Genomic DNA, 16519 nt, shown 5'->3' with positions numbered 1-16519 from the left:
CATATTACAACAGGCTGGCCAACATTACAAACCTTTTACAGTGTTGCACTCCTCAAGGGTATTATGAAAGACCTAATAAAGGAATGAAAACTTTTTGTTTATTTCTTGCTTTATGCACAATATTAAAATGTGAATATATACCACTGAAAATCACTATTTATTTTCAATGATACGTATCAAAAATTATTCCTTCAATAACTTTTTTTTACAATAACAAATAGCTACGATCCCAATCATGCGTAGCGTTCAATTATAGTAAAACAAAAACAAAAACCGTAAACAGACATTTTAGCACCAAGCGTAACGGAACGTAGTTCTAATAAATTTTTCTTCATTCACCTTCGCTTTACTTGTTTCATTGACGTTTTTCTTGTTTGTAAATAATAATTGCTGGAAATAGTACGCAATGTGAAATTGTACGCATTCCTCGTTCCATTGCACATTACGTAAACGTTAAACATCGTTGTAAAGGTGGATTGATAGTGCGAGAAATATCCTAACCTAATGTGCGTCTTGTTCTGGTGAGGCGTTTAAGCTATGATAGAAGATAATGCCTCAATTTAGAAGAAAAAAGGCGTCTAAGTCGTTCCCAGTAAAAGTATGTACGCTAGACGCTGAATTGGAATTTAACCTTGAGGTGAGAATTTTGACAAATGTAAATTACGTGTGGAAGAAAGATTACATTGTTATTGTTTATTGACGAAATTGGTGTGTAAGCGCGATCCTTGGGCTACAATGAGTAAGTTGTGAGTCACCGTAGCTCGGCGAACTCGTAAATTACCTTAATAATACACACTGGTGATTATTGAGGCCTTGTTTAGTCATTATTTTCGTTTTCAGTAGTATGGTCGATAGGACGCGCGTATTATGCTGTAATTACCATTCCTGGTTTTGACCTGCATGTTATTTTCGTCATTGATTGTTATGGATATTGTATCTATGTTAAAACATGAATTATAGTTCACCTAATCCACTATAGAGAGATAAAAGATTGATGTTTTCTTCAGATAAATAGACATTATTAAAAATAAATGCATTTTAAGAAACATAAACAGAGTAGGTACTAATTAATTGACAAGTGTAATTCTGTGGAATGTGTGAAAGCTATTACAAAACTCAAAGGTTAAAAAAATGCAGACTTAATTTGTAACTACTTATGCTAATGAAAAGCAAGACTGTGTAATCATTGCTAATGTGATTTACAGTATAGTATAGTATTTGTTGCTATATCTACTTCATACTCCGATTTATAACTTTAGAATTGTATGAGATATTTTCTATTATCAAATACCTCAACATTTTTGAGAAATGAACTCATAAGCTTAACAATGTACTAACATATGACTGTATATTTAATTCATCAATAAATCTCAGGAATTTCAAACCTTGTCATTCACACCTTTTAAAAACATCAGCCACAGATAGAAACTATCCATTTAAGGAGTGTACATATGAAGATATTGTAAACATTGACAACCTCGATGGCGCAATGGTTACCATGCCCGATTGCCGAACCTGAGGTCCCGGGTTCGATTCCCGGTTCGGTCGATATTTGTGTGATGAGTATGCTTGTTGGCCGTGGTCTGAGTGTTATAATATGTATATATGTAGCTATATGTAGTTTATCAGTTGTGTTAGCACCCATAACACAAGTTAATTAATAACTTACCATGGGGCTAACCCACCGTGTGTGTAAAGGTGTCCCGACATTATTTATTATCCCAACATTATTGTGGAACGTACATACATTAGTCACAGGATGACCAGTGACTTAACAGACGTCCAACATTTGATAACAAGTGAACTCTGCATTGATAACGCTGTAATGTGCCAATATTATTGTTTGATAAACATAAACATATTGTATTGACGCAGTCTAGAATGTAGTACATTGTTTTGTTAAATCAGTTTGTAAATAATGTTGACGATGTGACAATAGTCATCTGCAAATTGTTGCTGTTAAAATTCCACTAAATAAATGTCATTTTTAAGGTGGATTTTGGTATAAAAGAGTTTATTTTGATAGTGCATGTAACATGTAGTAAAAAATTTTAACAGTGTATATAATAAAATAAGCTATATATTTACAGACTGCTTAACCAGTCTAGTTTTCCCATGGTATGACTGCTGTGCTTTGGGTTTGATTCCCCGGTTGGTCTGAAATCGCTGTGTGGGTTTAAGAAAAGGGGTTAGGGATTTGATTGAAACTGCAGCTCACACGATATGATAAAGATTTAACGAATAGATCACTTTTCAAACACGGCTACCATCAGGAGTTCTTGAGATTATCACTCAATCTTTCTTCTTCATACATTTTCAGTGGCGAGCTACCGGAAGAGATCTGTTTGACTTAGTATGCAGGACCATAGGGCTCAGAGAAACATGGTTCTTTGGGCTGCAGTTCGAAGACACAAAACACTTTATAAGTTGGCTGAAGTTGGATAAAAGAGGTCAGTTTGTGCAATAAATAAAAACTAATTATTACTCAGTAACTCGGATTTGACGCCTGGATTCGTATTGTACTTGTACCATCATGCAGTTTCTATGTATGCTTTTAAATAATGATAATTGGTCCCTGATTGATAGCAATAGTATTATATAAACCTCTTATTCTGAAGAGAATACCTGAGAAAATTAGGTGTGCCTTATCCTTCAGAAAAAACGAGCATGATATTTATATTATTCTGATAACTCACAAACTCATTATATCTATTGTTATCTTATGCCACACCTATTTGTGAATGAGTTTTAACAATATTGCTATACTACAGAACTAATTGTTTTAGAAAGTTATCTAATTTGTAGATTATCTATCACATTATGTAATTGTTGTTGATTACACAATGTATTATGATAAAGTGCAGTGTTTATAATTACAATAATTTAAGTACATGATAAGGATAGTATAGTAACTTATTCAATTATCTAGGACTTGAATTGTTTCTAAGTGTTTGGTTCACTAATATAGATTTTTACTGAAGTGATCCACTTATGACAAACTGATAAAACCATTCTTCCTATAGGCTGTTTCAGTTTCAATGTTCTTCGTTACATTTTTTCCCATGAAAAAATATGTTAAGAATAATGTTTTTATAACATCGCATATCATTCAAACTTGAGCAAGTTACGTGCTCTCGCGTAAAATTAACAGCGCCTATATGCGTCCCTTGGGAACTATTACCCACACCCGGATAAAAAGTAGCTTTTGTTCATTTTTTGCTCTATCTGTCATATCATCTCTTTATTCATTTTAATCAGTTCAGTGTTCTATGAAGACAGACACGGTTTCCCATTTATAATAGTTATCAGTAAGGCTTGTCTCTAGTGATTACAAATAAATATTCTTTTATTTCCCATTCCAGTGCAAGACCAATGCGTCTCCCAGATGCCAGGCACCCCCTTCATGCTGCTCTGCAAGTTATATCCCGAAGATGTGGCCGAGGAACTAATCCAGGAAGTGACTCAACACCTTCTATTCTTGCAAGTGAAGCAAGCAATACTGAGCATGGACATATACTGTCCGCCCGAGGCGTCTGTCTTGCTTGCCAGTTATGCGGTCCAGGCTAAGGTTGGTTATGTAAGCTAGATTGGATGTCTTTTTATTTATTTATATTTCTGTACTAATATTTAAAGGTAATGATTGTATGTTTGGTAGCTTGAACGCACTAATCTAGTGAACGACTGGTGTGACTTGAAAAAAGAATCTGTGTTAAATTTATAGAAAGCGAGGAAGTCATTGGCTTTTTATCTGGATAAGTCAATTAGTTCCGGGACGGGGAAAAGTCGCTTGCAAAAGTTAGTCTATACCCATATTTTATAGAGGAAAGATTTGATTGTTTGTCTGTATATTTGTTGATTACTAGCTACAATCTCTGCGCTTAACATGGGCAATATTTTATCTGGGTAGGATAAAAAGTTCGATATTGATAATTTCTAATGTTTATCTAGTATGGCGACTACGACGAGAGCGCGTACAAGCCGGGCATGCTGGCGAGCGAGGACCTGCTGCCGCAGCGCGTCATAGACCAGTACCAGATGACGCCCGAGATGTGGGAGGATCGGATTAAGATATGGTATTGTATAAAAACCATTATGTTTAAATATAACTTAGAAACTTAATGTGGCTATTATAGTCTGTTTTTTAATCTCGTAGACTAAATTGACACATGCAAAATGTCAAACTTACAAATAATGTTGCCAGCTCTTTGGTGCAGTGTTGTATTGTTTGTACTTTTTATCTATAATAGACGAATTTAATATTCATTCAAAGTTTTGTGTACGACGTGCTACAAACTGCCAGGGATATCTGACCACGCAAAGCCATGCGTAATCATCAAGGATAAGCCCATTATTTCAGGATGACTTATTGTAAAAAAACGATACTTGATTTTTTTAAGTTTCGGTCGTGCCACATCACTATGTAAGAATTTGCAATAAACTGAGAACACTCGTAATGTCAGTTTAGTCTACGAGATTAAAGAACAGACTATATTTTTAATCTCGTAGACTAAATTGACACTTGCAAAATGTCAAACTTTCTAATAATTTTGCTAGCTCTGTGACGCAGTGTTGTACTTACGATACCGGTTCGTTGAATCGTAACTTTTTATCTATAATAGACGAATTTAATATTCATTCAAAGTTTTATATTTAAAATTCACGTATGTACGTACACATGGCTGTACGACGTGCTACAAACTGCCAGGGATATCTGACCACGCAAAACCATGCGTAATCATCAAGGATAAGCCCATTATTTCAGGATGACTTATTGTAAAAAGTTACGATTCAACGAACCGGTATCGTAAGTACAACACTGCACCACAGAGCTAGCAAAATTATTAGAAAGTTTGACATTTTGCAAGTGTCAATTTAGTCTACGAGATTAAAAAACAGACTTATAGTTGAAGATATAATAAAACCTCAAATAAAGTAAATCAGTTTCTCCAATTACATGAAAGAGAAGACAGAAAAAATTGTACCACAAATGTTTATACAGTATGTTTATTTACAACGTCTCTTTTCCAGGTACGCCGATCACAAAGGTATGTCACGGGACGAGGCTGAAATGGAATATCTGAAGATAGCACAAGATCTCGATATGTATGGCGTTAATTACTTCGCAATCAAGGTGAGATAAAATAAACGGTTGTGTAGGGTCACTTGTAGAACTTTAAGCGTATGCAATGGGTAAATATGTGATGCATAAACCCTTTTCAGTGAGCTTCCTGGAAGACTAAGAAGTGTTATTGTTATCTTGTCTTATTAGGATTTACATTTAAAAAAGATAATTATTATCTTTTCAGAATAAAAAAGAAACGGAACTATACCTCGGAGTGACAGCATTAGGTCTGAACATTTACGAGAAGGATAACAAGTTAACGCCTAAGACAACGTTCCCGTGGTCAGAGATCAAGCACATCTCCTTCGATGATAAGAAGTTTGTTATCAAGTTTGTGGAGAAGACGACTAATAACTTTATATTCTTCTCGCCTAAGGGGATGAATAAATTGGTAAGTGATGTACGTCATTTGTTCATAATAAAAACATTTGTGAGGAGCAACCATTTGTTTCTGAACTTTGCTCCAAACTTACAGCCTAATCTAGTATTTTTTCATTCATAAGTTTCTCTATAGTTCTCGCCACTTTGCAATTCTGAAGTTACCCCCTTTGACGCCTCACGCATGCGCAGTCGTGACTTTATAATTTTTGCACTATTGTGAAGTTAATAGAAGCGAACTTCGGACAATAGTAGTCAACTGAAGTTAGCTGAATTGCAAAGTTACGTGGCCCAAAACGTACCATGCTAAAAAAAATGTATTCCGAAAATTGTCTTCAACGCTTTCTTCTTTTATAATAGTTCTTACATACTTTGTTACCTGTTTCAGATACTGGATCTATGCATTGGTAACCACGATCTGTACATGAGGAGACGGAAGCCGGACACCATGGAAGTGCAGCAGATGAAGGCACAGGCTAAAGAGGAGAAACAGGTAATTAATTATGGCATGGCAAATTCATGCCTGAAAGTCACGTTCTATGCGTTGTTCCTAAACTACTCCAAAAACTTACTAATTCTCCCTCACAAGCTCAAAAATGTACTGTTGCAGGTACTAGTATTGAATTTATGAAAGTATTTCATTTAAAAAGTTAATCCACAAACTGCACCAAAAAAAAAAATACTTTCAATTATTTACTGTGATTCTAATACGGATGACGTTATGTTAGATAAAGCCAGGATAAAATTCAAATTTTTAGGGCTTAGGTAAAACTGTTTTTCATTTTTCATGATCTGTGATTGTTTTATCATTCATAGCGTCGTCAAATAGAGCGCAACAAGTTAGCTCGAGAGAAGCAGCTCCGCGAGGCCGCCGAGCGCGAGCGACAAGCCATGGAGCAGCGCCTCAGGCAGTACCAGGAGGAAATACGACTCGCTAATGATGCACTGGTAATATACCTATATAATAACATTTATTATAAACACTAAAATGACATGTAGTTATTGCCAAAATTAACGACGAACTTCAGAACACAAATACATGTACTACTTGTACATTTTATCCACTCGATAGTACCTAAAAGTAGCTTCCAAACAGCTACATAAAATTTGGCGAGAACGAGAATTACTCCTGATTTTAATCTCAGCCATATCCCGCTCAAATGTAAGCACAGCTCGGCAGAAATAATTCACAGCGATAATACATTATTGTTTTGTGTTGTGTGATGTGTTCATCACTATCTTGTGTAATATGCGAAAATTATGATTTTCAGTCTGGTTTCTTATGTATTGATATATTCGCATATTTTGCGTTGATTTTTAAGTTTTTTTTTTATACATAAACTATCCCTGCAGCGTCGATCAGAAGAGACAGCGGAACTCCTAGCTGAGAAGGGTCGCGTGGCAGAGGAGGAAGCTTCTCTACTGGCACAGAAGGCGGCCGACGCGGAGCGAGAGAACGCCAGGCTCAGGCTGTCTGCTATCAAGACTGAGGAGGAAAAGGTGAGAGAGAACGAAAAATTTTAATGTTAGTTTTTGTGGTCTACTGCGCTGTAAGTAGTAAATAAGTTGTGGATGTGGACAATAATGGTTTAACAATATTTCGAGTAGATATTTGGAGAAAGACGCCTTTACGGACAGATTACATGTTTTCAATATTTAGCGGTAACAACAATAATGCAAAAAAACGTACAGCAAAATTGTATTGTCGATTTTCGAGTAACATGACTAAAAATATATTGATATTATATTTGAGCGTTATCTCGTTTTTTAATATTGTTTTTTTTTTTTAATAAAATCCCTAGAGCTGGCAACATTAAACATAACCAATGTCGCCAGAACAAACATTTCAAACTAAAATTCTCCACCTCCAGGTACACCTAGAACGGAAAACGCGCGAAGCCGAATACCTAACCGCCCGTTTAGTAGAAGAATCAGAGAAACGTGCCGCCGAAGCCGAAAGACTGAAAGCCGAACTGGTTTCCGCAAGAATGGCTGAGAAGCAAGCCAAGGAGAAACTTCTCAACTTCCTCAGCAGAACTTCCACTGGGTCCCTCCCGCCAGTCAGTAAACCTTCTAGAAAGTTCGAAGAGTCGGACGCCAAGATGACGGAGAAGCAAGCCAATGAGAAACTGATTAACTTCCTGAGTGATACGTATAATGGATCGTGGGATCTTGGACCGCCGGTGAGTTGGTTTTATAGATTTTTTGTTGAAAGCTGGGTTTTGGAGTAGAGGAAAATGTTTTTGTGGTCTTTAAAATAGAGGCGATTTTAGTGTACTTTTTAACTGCAGGATAAGCTACTCTAGGTAGGTATATTATTCCGCCATATATTTTTGGGTGTTACTAGTGGCAAATCTTGTAGGATAAGTAAAGAAAGCTCGCGTTATATGAAAATATATGGCGGGTCGAACGATACGAGGCTCAGACCCAAAACGGAGAAGTTTTTAAGCAACCAATAGGATTCCTCCGCTTAGTTATTACTGAGTGGGCAGAGCCAAAATATTTGAATAAAAAAAATTCTATTAGTTATTAAAAAGTCCTCACCACTTTGGTCCAGTCTGGGCCAGTCGCTAGTTTATTTAGGTAGTTTCTGCTTTTTCTGTAAATATGTGTTATTTAGAAAAAGTACACAATAAAAATCTATCATTTGATTATTATTTCAGTCATCAACAGTGCCATCTAGTCTGTTTCCATCGACGTGCTCGTTACCAGCGGAGCTGGGGGGCGAAGGCCTGCAGAACGGCACGGCGGCCGTCACGGAGCCCGAGCTCAATTCCTATCAGCTGGTGCCCGATGACTCTGATCCTCATATACATCGCCTGTCGTTGGAGATTGAGAAAGAGAGGTTAGTGTACTATGTATAATTATTAATGTCTAGCTTCCACTCATTTCCAAAGGAACTACTTAGGAATAGGAAGTGGACTTTTTGGGAATTATAGATTTTTCGTCGTTATGGGAAAGTAGACGAAATGGGAAATAGACATTTAGGGAATTAGCATTTTGGGAAGTGGACGTTTTGGGAGTGTGAACATTTTGGGAAATTGTCGTTATGAACCTAAAGGGGATTTAACAACCTTCTTTAACAGCCCCAGACACTATTCATTTGAATTCCAAATTCTACACCCAGCCGAAAAGAATTTAATTTCAAACACCAGCTCACCTAAATTCTCCATAATTCCAGGGTGGAATACCTAGCAAAATCAAAGCACTTACAACAGCAACTAGACGAACTTCGATGCGAGTTCTCAGTTCTCCGCGTAGACCAGTCCACCGCCACCCTTGACCGACTGCACGAGGAGCAGGCCCGAGCTGGAGACAACAAGTACTCCACGCTCAGGAAGCTCAAGCAAGGCTCCACCAAGACCAGGGTGGCTTTCTATGAGGAACTGTGAATGTAAGTAATGTCTAGCTACCTTAACCGACTGCGCGAGGAGCAGGCCCGAGCTGGAGACAACAAGTACTCCACGCTCAGGAAGCTCAAGCAGGGCTCCACCAAGACCAGGGTGGCTTTCTATGAGGAACTGTGAATGTGTTACGTAATATACAGTACATTCGAGCCCATTTCCTCTAAAAATTGATCATAGCATCAAGATAAATTGACCATAAGACAATCTCCAGAGCCTTCTCTAAAATTAGAGCGAAGAGGGCACTCTGAATTCTCTAGATATTTTACTCAGGTAAAAAAGTAGAATAAGGCTGTCTAGAGTATTTTATATCCAATCGTCCACTATCCACTATAAGGTGCTTCATCGGGTTGCCTGGATAACTGGGTTGAGGTACAGATATACAGTCACTCTATGTAAAAGCAGCTCAACTGCCATCTGGTTAAGACTGAAAGCCAATCCCAACATAATTTGGGAATAGTGTAGGCAGATGATGACCAACAAGTTTTATATGCCAAGTCTGCAAGACTTTTTTTAACCAACTTAATTTTTTTCCAGGTACTCATCACTATATTATTTACAAGGATGCACAATTAGGTGATCAAATGACAATACAAATTAGTTGGTAAATAAATTGAGTCCGAAAATGTTGAAGGGTTTTCCCTTATATGATGGACTATAAAATTATATGGAAATATATACTAACATTTACTACCTATGGTAGTACTACTGTTTTAAATAGCTCCTAGGTGATTTATACCTAGGAGTTTAGAGGTTCAAAATTGCCATAAACAATAAACTAAATTATATTTGCAAAAGGCATACTGATATTAGAAACAAATGTCTTAGTTTTTCTGTATTTCAAATAGGCTTTATGAAAAGCCAGATTGCTGGATGTAAAAACTGAGATATTTATGTAGTCTTCATATTTTATAAGGTACCACATTTTTAAACATCTATAATAAATCAATAAATAGATAAGTCAATTTAATATTTAATTGACAGCAACTGTCTGCAAAAAAACAAATTTATAGGATTTTTAAACTATGAACTTGCGCAAAATTCAATGTTTTTATATTTTGAGGAGGCTTTCTGCTTTTAATTTGTAGTCTAGATTGAAATTAACACCCTGTTTTTAATCATGAATGTGACTGTATGCATAATAATAAAAATACGAGGCAGGAAATCAGTAGGTAATAAGAAAATCTGTCTTGAAATCAAAACTATCATTTTTACACTTTAATTAGAAGTGTTTATATTTTCTATTTTTGTTTAAACGGCAATAAAATCAAAAAGATTATGGTTTGCGATGGAAGGTCTTATAAATAATGACAAAGTTGATATGATCCAGATTTTCATGCTGGTAGAAAATTAACCTTATATCCTAGACGTTAAGGTTAGAAATCGAGCGATTACGACTGTACTGTATTCATGTATGGTTTTGTAGGAATATGATATTATCAACGTAAGATTCGTAATGTAATGTCTAATCACACAGTTCCTAGGAAATATGTACATAGATTTGTGAAAGTGCCTTATTTTGAAAATTATTGAATAAGATCTTGTTGTTTAGTTAGAAAGGTTTTTTATCGCTATCATTTCATTAGTATCAGTCCATTTTATAGATCTAGATAGCATTGTCTTTGGTGTTTTTATGGTCCGATTTTTCAGTAACCAGTTTCCTTCTATCTGAGGAATAAATATGTCGATTTTACATTTCTTTACATAAGTCAACTGCAGATTGAAAAATCAGCCCTAAAACAAATTACTATAGTATAAAATTATTGATGAGAATGTAACACATAAAAGTATAGATAATGCATTGCGATAAATATATGTTCGCTTTGGTATTATGGATTCAATAACGTCTAAACTAATTTATCTTCGATTTTTTATACGTCCAACAAAACATGGATTTATTAAATATTTATTGGTTGATAAATATGGTCATCAAATTATATTTAACAATCTTTTTAAATCGTTCTATATGATTGATCTCTAAAGTTCGTGTAACTTTTTTTATACAATTTTATTCGCCAAATTGGCATTTTTTTATACTACATTGGTCTGAAGTTACATTATGATCTTCATATAAAACCAAAAATCTTGATCTGTTGTATAGAAAATGACAGTCAAAAATAATTAATATGTATTTTTATATAAAACTCCTTGTATACAATGAAAAATAATTAAGATTATTCTTATTTTAAGATCTGTGTAGATATTTTTCCATATTTTATAATTTCTGTTTATTTTTTTGTCTTGAACATAATAACGCACAAAATTAATTCGCTATAATATTAGAAACTCGTGACTAATTTCATTGTTATATGTTACTTGTGGTCTAACACGAAACTCATCATTCATTCCTCATAGTCTTTGAATATAGTTGCAGCCTTTTTATCGTCCCACTGCTGGGCACAGGCCTCCTCTCAGATGGAGAAGGATTGAGCGTTGATCACCACGCTTGCTCAATGCGGGTTGGTGATTTACCGGTGGTGTCTTTGAATATATTGCTTATCAATCAGTTTTTGGGTGTTTAGGCACTAAACTATCTCCTATCATAGAGAAATAGTCATTTATTCACATATAGATGAATTCTAGAGCAGAATGAAATGAAATTTAAAATATATTACTACTTCAAAACAAATGTCTAGAGGTGTAGTTTATGATTTAACACAGTTCAAAAATAATACCAGACCATTCTATAAAGTACCTTTGTTTTAGTCTAATTTATATTTATGTTAACGTTTACTTTTTATATTGAATCAATAATAATCATTTCGTCCCTGTTCACACAAAAGATGTAATTTTTTTAAATATCGGTATTTATGTAAGATACTGATAAAATTGTCATTGATATAATATGTACATCTGTTTAAAACATTCGGCATGTCTATACTTAAATTATTGCGTGCCTAAAAATTGCAGTATAACTATGTGCCAAATTGTAAATTAAGTGAATGATTTTTTTTTCAAATATTAATAATTGTCACTGTGTATCTTACTTACAATTACTTCAAAACTGTTTTAGTGTAGACATAGCATAAGGTCTTGACTCCACCAAAGCGCAGTGGAGAAATTTTTAAACCACCAATAGGATTTATTCGACGAACCTCTTTTAACCGACTTTTTATTTCCCAAAAAGGAGGAGGTTCTCAATTCGTCGGGATATTTTTTTTTATTTAAAAACTTCTCCACTCCATTTTGGTAGTTTGGGCCTAATCCACATTCAAACTCGATACTGTAGTTTAAGTCGTTCCGTGTTATTTGTATAGTCATAAGTTCAGTAAACTAGACAATAAGCCATGTTATGTAAAAGTACACACCCAAAATCCCACACATTGAACACTGAGAAAACAAGCATAATGCATAATTATGTAGTATAGAATAATGATTCTGAGCTGTAGGTATGTAATATTTTGTAGAATGCAGCACTCTTTTGAAACCGAAAGAACGAAAAATATTAATTAATCATCTTGCAGAATAAAAAGGAATATTAATAAATCCGTTAAGGCCATTGTTCGTTTCATCCAAGTGTGTATAGATTAGAATGTTTTAGTTCACGTAGTGCTATGAAACCCGACGGCCTAATTAAATTTTAAACCTCTTACCGATAAGACTTTTCATGAGTGTAAAGAAATACACGCATAATTGAGTATTGGAAACTTAACACGTAAATTGTAAAAATAATAAACTACACAACGATGTATTGTTTAAGTACTCTTTTATATGAAAAACATATGTTCACATAAGTGCCTCTCTGAATAAATGTTGTGATTATAATCAAGTGAAATAAATATTGTAAGTCTTCATTAAATGTGCCTTGTAATCAAAATTTTATATTTTGTAAATATATTTATAGTCAATTTATGTACTGCTTTTATTTGAAACCCTTTTATTGTTGGTGGAATTTCCATTACGGATTAATGATGATAGTATGAGGACCAGCTTTTAAAATAATTATTGAGTATGTAGCGATAAGCGACCGCAGTATATCAAAATTCCCTGCCTGCCTCGGTCCCATAGGCGACAAGAGCGGTATAGTTGCGGAAACATATAGGAACTTATTTCACTCATTTGTATAACATTTTTGTGGATAAGGAAGGAAATCTCCATATTGAGGAAGCTTATATTTTGGGTCACTCGCTAGATTTTAGGTACCTACTTACTGGTACTGGCTAGAAAAGAAACGTATCAATCAACATACAACTTGGCATTTAATTTCAAAAATATACACCACAATCTTATAACAATATAATTATGTATAAACATACACAATGTATTATGTACAGTCTAACATTGTTAAGGTTCTTTTATTTAAATAAATATTATAATATTATTGCAAATTCTTGCAAATACCATTAATGACTAAGAATTTATTTAGATTTTATTATTTGTGTTTCGACACAAAATAACTAGAGATTACAAAACAATAGTTTTAAATTATTTGCACGATAATTACTTAGCAGCAGTGAGCAAAATATGTCGCATGGCCAGTGAAGTAGAAAGTGTATATCAGGCACTTGAGATAACAATATTATAGTTTCCAATATTACCATTCAATATAGATATCCAATCAAAACCTACTGAAGTCTCAAGTGTATATTGTGATAGCTGTTTGCGACTTATTAGATTGAAAACGATTAAACTAACTAATACTATAAACAATCACATCATCAATAAAACATAGTTCGTTAAGCTATACATCACTTTAGCAGTTTTATTTAAGTAGATAATATATCCAAGATTATGTAAAAGTATGTAATCAGAGATCACAATTAGTTGTGCTCAAAATCATGTAAAAGATTAATCATAATTTATGCATATCAAGATTACCATTACAAAAGAAATTGGAAACTAATTAAATTTTTCGCTTATTTTATGCAGTTCCATATTTTGATATGCGATTTCAAAACAATTCAAATACAAAATTTACATTAATGAAAAATGTGGAAAATCGAAAAAAAAAACGTATATCGAGGGAGAATATATTGAAGGATAGCTATGTGGTATTAGAAAACAATATTTAAGTATCTACCTAGGTAATCTAACCATTTTATAGCCTCCTTATCAATGAAAATAAATAATACGATTCAATGATTTTAACAACTGTTTTCTTCCACCAATATTATATTGATAGCAGCTCTAGCATCCGTTAGTGAAGGATGTGAGATAAAAATAAAACAACGCCCGTGATAAACAAAAACAATGCACACAATTAGACAACTAATGAAGTCCGCAAACTATGAAAGCTACAATTAAACTTCCGATACGCTAATAGGCAGTGATGTCTGAAACAATACAAGCATGTATTGAAGTATATTTTTGGTCGGTTGTGCATAAAAAGCGTACAATTCAGTCAAGCAATGGACAATGATGGAGCACCCATCTCACTAAGGCATCCATACTTCAAGGCTTGTTGTAAAGCCGTCTATAACTCACTCCACTGTCGCAGAATTCATTCATGATTATTCTGCACAAGAATAAATGGAAGACAACAATAAGAACTATAATTGATATCCAGAATAGGGGATTTAGGCCTCCTAAACTGTGTCCATGTTTATGTAATGCTATCACATGGTTATCATGTGCGGGGGCTTCTACCACCTCTTTGACATGAATGGCATGTCTCAGGTCCTCCATGTGCTGCTTATCAGCTGTAATATACAGTATAGCTGTCAGAGGCTCTGTTAATTTAACAGGGAAGTACTTCCTGTAAGGGCCGAGTTGCACAGGGGAGTCCAAGCATCCTGCATCACATGCATAGTATGTCTTGTCGGAGCGGTCTAGAGCCACAAATATAGCTGCCTTATTGTCTTCCTGTAATATAACACTTATATTTACATGAGTCATATTGCCATAATTGAGTCGTCTAAATAGGAAATCTCGGTGTAATTTTGAAGGGTGAATGTTGTATTCTAAGTGCTGATTACTAAAACGCAAACTTCCAAAGCTTAGTATCATTGCTTGATTGACTCCACTCGCTCCAGCTTTTAATAAATTGTGACATCCTTGTTTTTCAAGAGTGAGTAACCACACACTTGCAACTGAATTTAGGTTTGTTAGAGAATTCAAGGGTTTCCATAGATTGAAAGCATCAAGAGTTGAGTGCCCTTCGTAACAACCTTCAGAATAAGTCAAACTTCTCATAATGTCTGCCTTTGTGTTTGCTTTCATACTGTCTTCATGTTCGTAACTCCTTACTTGAGAGAGGATGGCATATATTGTAGCATTAATTCTATCACCATTGATGATGCCTTGAGCTTTTGAGTCTGAAATGTAGAACCCTGTGTACCACAGTCCTTGCCACACTCTTGCATGGTTCTCTCTCAAATTCCTTATTGCTGTTCTGTCACCAGTTAATGCTATAACCTTTTCCATTTCCTCAATAGCTTTTTTTTCAACAATGTCTTTTTGCTTTGCATAGTCTATTTTCTTGATTGGTTTACTGTATTGCACTGTAGTCAATATCAAGATGTCCAGTCCATCCCTAGCTTCAACTAAGATTGAGTTGCTCATTTTCCTGCACACTACAGCAGCCGCTATTACATTGTCACTGTCTGGTATTGTGATCATACCAGTCACTACCTCGTATTCCTTCATATCAACTCCTTGGTGTAGATTTACTGTCTGCTTGACTGATGTTGGCCAATCAGACACTCTTGGTGTTGATATTCGCAATTTCTTGTTTACATTGGTGGGATTATTCACCCAAATCTCTTGCACAAACAATGAAGGTATTGTTCTGTGGGCATAATATTGGTATGAAACTTGTAAACCTGAATCTGAACACTGAAATCTGTGCACTATGCCCTTTTTGTATTCGGCTACTGTAAATTCCTTCATTTCATAATCATCTATGACGTAGAGAGGGTGATAGTACAGCGGTAACGACAGAGTTCTCCCGTGTTTGATGTTCAAATGAGGAACGTGCTCCAGTGCTAAGCCCACGAAACCATTTCCAACATAAGGCACATAGTTGTGATTGAGCGAGTTCAGTGCCGCTGAGGATTCCTGTCTCAGGTACACGTCGTAATCTTTTAGAGAAGATTCGAAAGGCTTCATGAAATTCTGTACACAAACATTCTGGCGAGTGGTCCCGCTCTCAGGACCGAACATCCAATTCATAAAAGTAGGTCCCACGTATAGAACTAGGAATATAATAACCAGACATATTATTACCAGTTTCTTTCTAGTGAGGGGTCCGTCGACTAGTCTGTTGATACGCCTCAAAACATCCCCGGCACGGCGACTCATGTCTGCGACGTCAGAACGCAGCCTTTCCATTACAAATCTTCTGAAGCTATGAAAAGTATATCCTTGTTTATGTACACGTTCAAGTAAGATCAGTTATTGACATTGTTAAACAGTACATTTACTGAAAACAATTTCAGATTTTTATTCTTGCACGGAACAATAATTATTATCACTTGACTTGCACAGATTAAAGAAAATACAGTAAATGGGTATAGATAAAATATAGACCTAGACAGGAAGAAATAGACAAGGGTGACAAGTGACCATAGAGGAGTCGAATGAACGAATGAAAATTGATGTTGGCCATTTTTTTTCTGCAGTCAGCATAAGGGATAGTCAAACGCGCTATATACAAAATGAGTAGAAAATAAATATT

At 35.0% G+C, this 16519-nt stretch overlaps 2 protein-coding genes across 3 annotated transcripts; one reads left to right on the top strand and one right to left on the bottom strand.

The window, feature by feature from the left end:
• The first annotated feature begins 271 nt into the window (after window positions 1–271).
• Window positions 272–12756, top strand: Mer (Merlin). 2 transcript variants are annotated; one of them, XM_064040403.1, is made up of 13 exons: window positions 272–637; window positions 2321–2450; window positions 3363–3577; window positions 3949–4073; window positions 5029–5131; window positions 5307–5513; window positions 5889–5993; window positions 6317–6448; window positions 6854–7000; window positions 7372–7683; window positions 8164–8345; window positions 8682–8894; window positions 9442–12756. In XM_064040403.1, the coding sequence occupies exons 1-12, from the start codon at window positions 551–553 to the stop codon at window positions 8890–8892; spliced, it is 1956 nt and encodes a 651-aa protein (XP_063896473.1). In that variant the 5' UTR covers window positions 272–550; the 3' UTR covers window positions 8893–8894; window positions 9442–12756. The 2 variants fall into 2 exon arrangements, with proteins under 2 accessions (XP_063896473.1, XP_063896474.1); XM_064040404.1 differs by having other exon boundaries at window positions 273–637; window positions 3363–3568.
• Window positions 12757–13084: 328 nt separating this feature from the next.
• On the bottom strand, window positions 13085–16363 carry LOC110382680 (uncharacterized protein KIAA2013 homolog). Its single transcript, XM_021343349.3, has one exon. The coding sequence runs from the start codon at window positions 16171–16173 to the stop codon at window positions 14296–14298; it is 1878 nt and encodes a 625-aa protein (XP_021199024.1). The 5' UTR covers window positions 16174–16363; the 3' UTR covers window positions 13085–14295.
• Between the last annotated feature and the right edge of the window lie 156 nt (window positions 16364–16519).

Source organism: Helicoverpa armigera, chromosome 22 (assembly GCF_030705265.1).
Source record: "Helicoverpa armigera isolate CAAS_96S chromosome 22, ASM3070526v1, whole genome shotgun sequence".
Taxonomy (NCBI): domain Eukaryota; kingdom Metazoa; phylum Arthropoda; class Insecta; order Lepidoptera; family Noctuidae; genus Helicoverpa; species Helicoverpa armigera.
The sequence above is the reverse complement of the archived record's forward strand: the minus strand, read 5'-3'. Positions and strand labels throughout refer to the sequence as shown.

Bases quoted from the DNA above. Each gene is read 5' to 3' on its own strand.
- Mer (XM_064040403.1), top strand. From the start codon at position 551: ATGCCTCAATTTAGAAGAAAAAAGGCGTCTAAGTCGTTCCCAGTAAAA. The intron at 5,132-5,306 runs GTGAGATAAAAT...TTATCTTTTCAG, and splicing joins TTAATTACTTCGCAATCAAG to AATAAAAAAGAAACGGAACT. The intron at 7,684-8,163 runs GTGAGTTGGTTT...TTATTATTTCAG, and splicing joins CGTGGGATCTTGGACCGCCG to TCATCAACAGTGCCATCTAG.
- LOC110382680 (XM_021343349.3), bottom strand. From the start codon at position 16,173: ATGGAAAGGCTGCGTTCTGACGTCGCAGACATGAGTCGCCGTGCCGGG.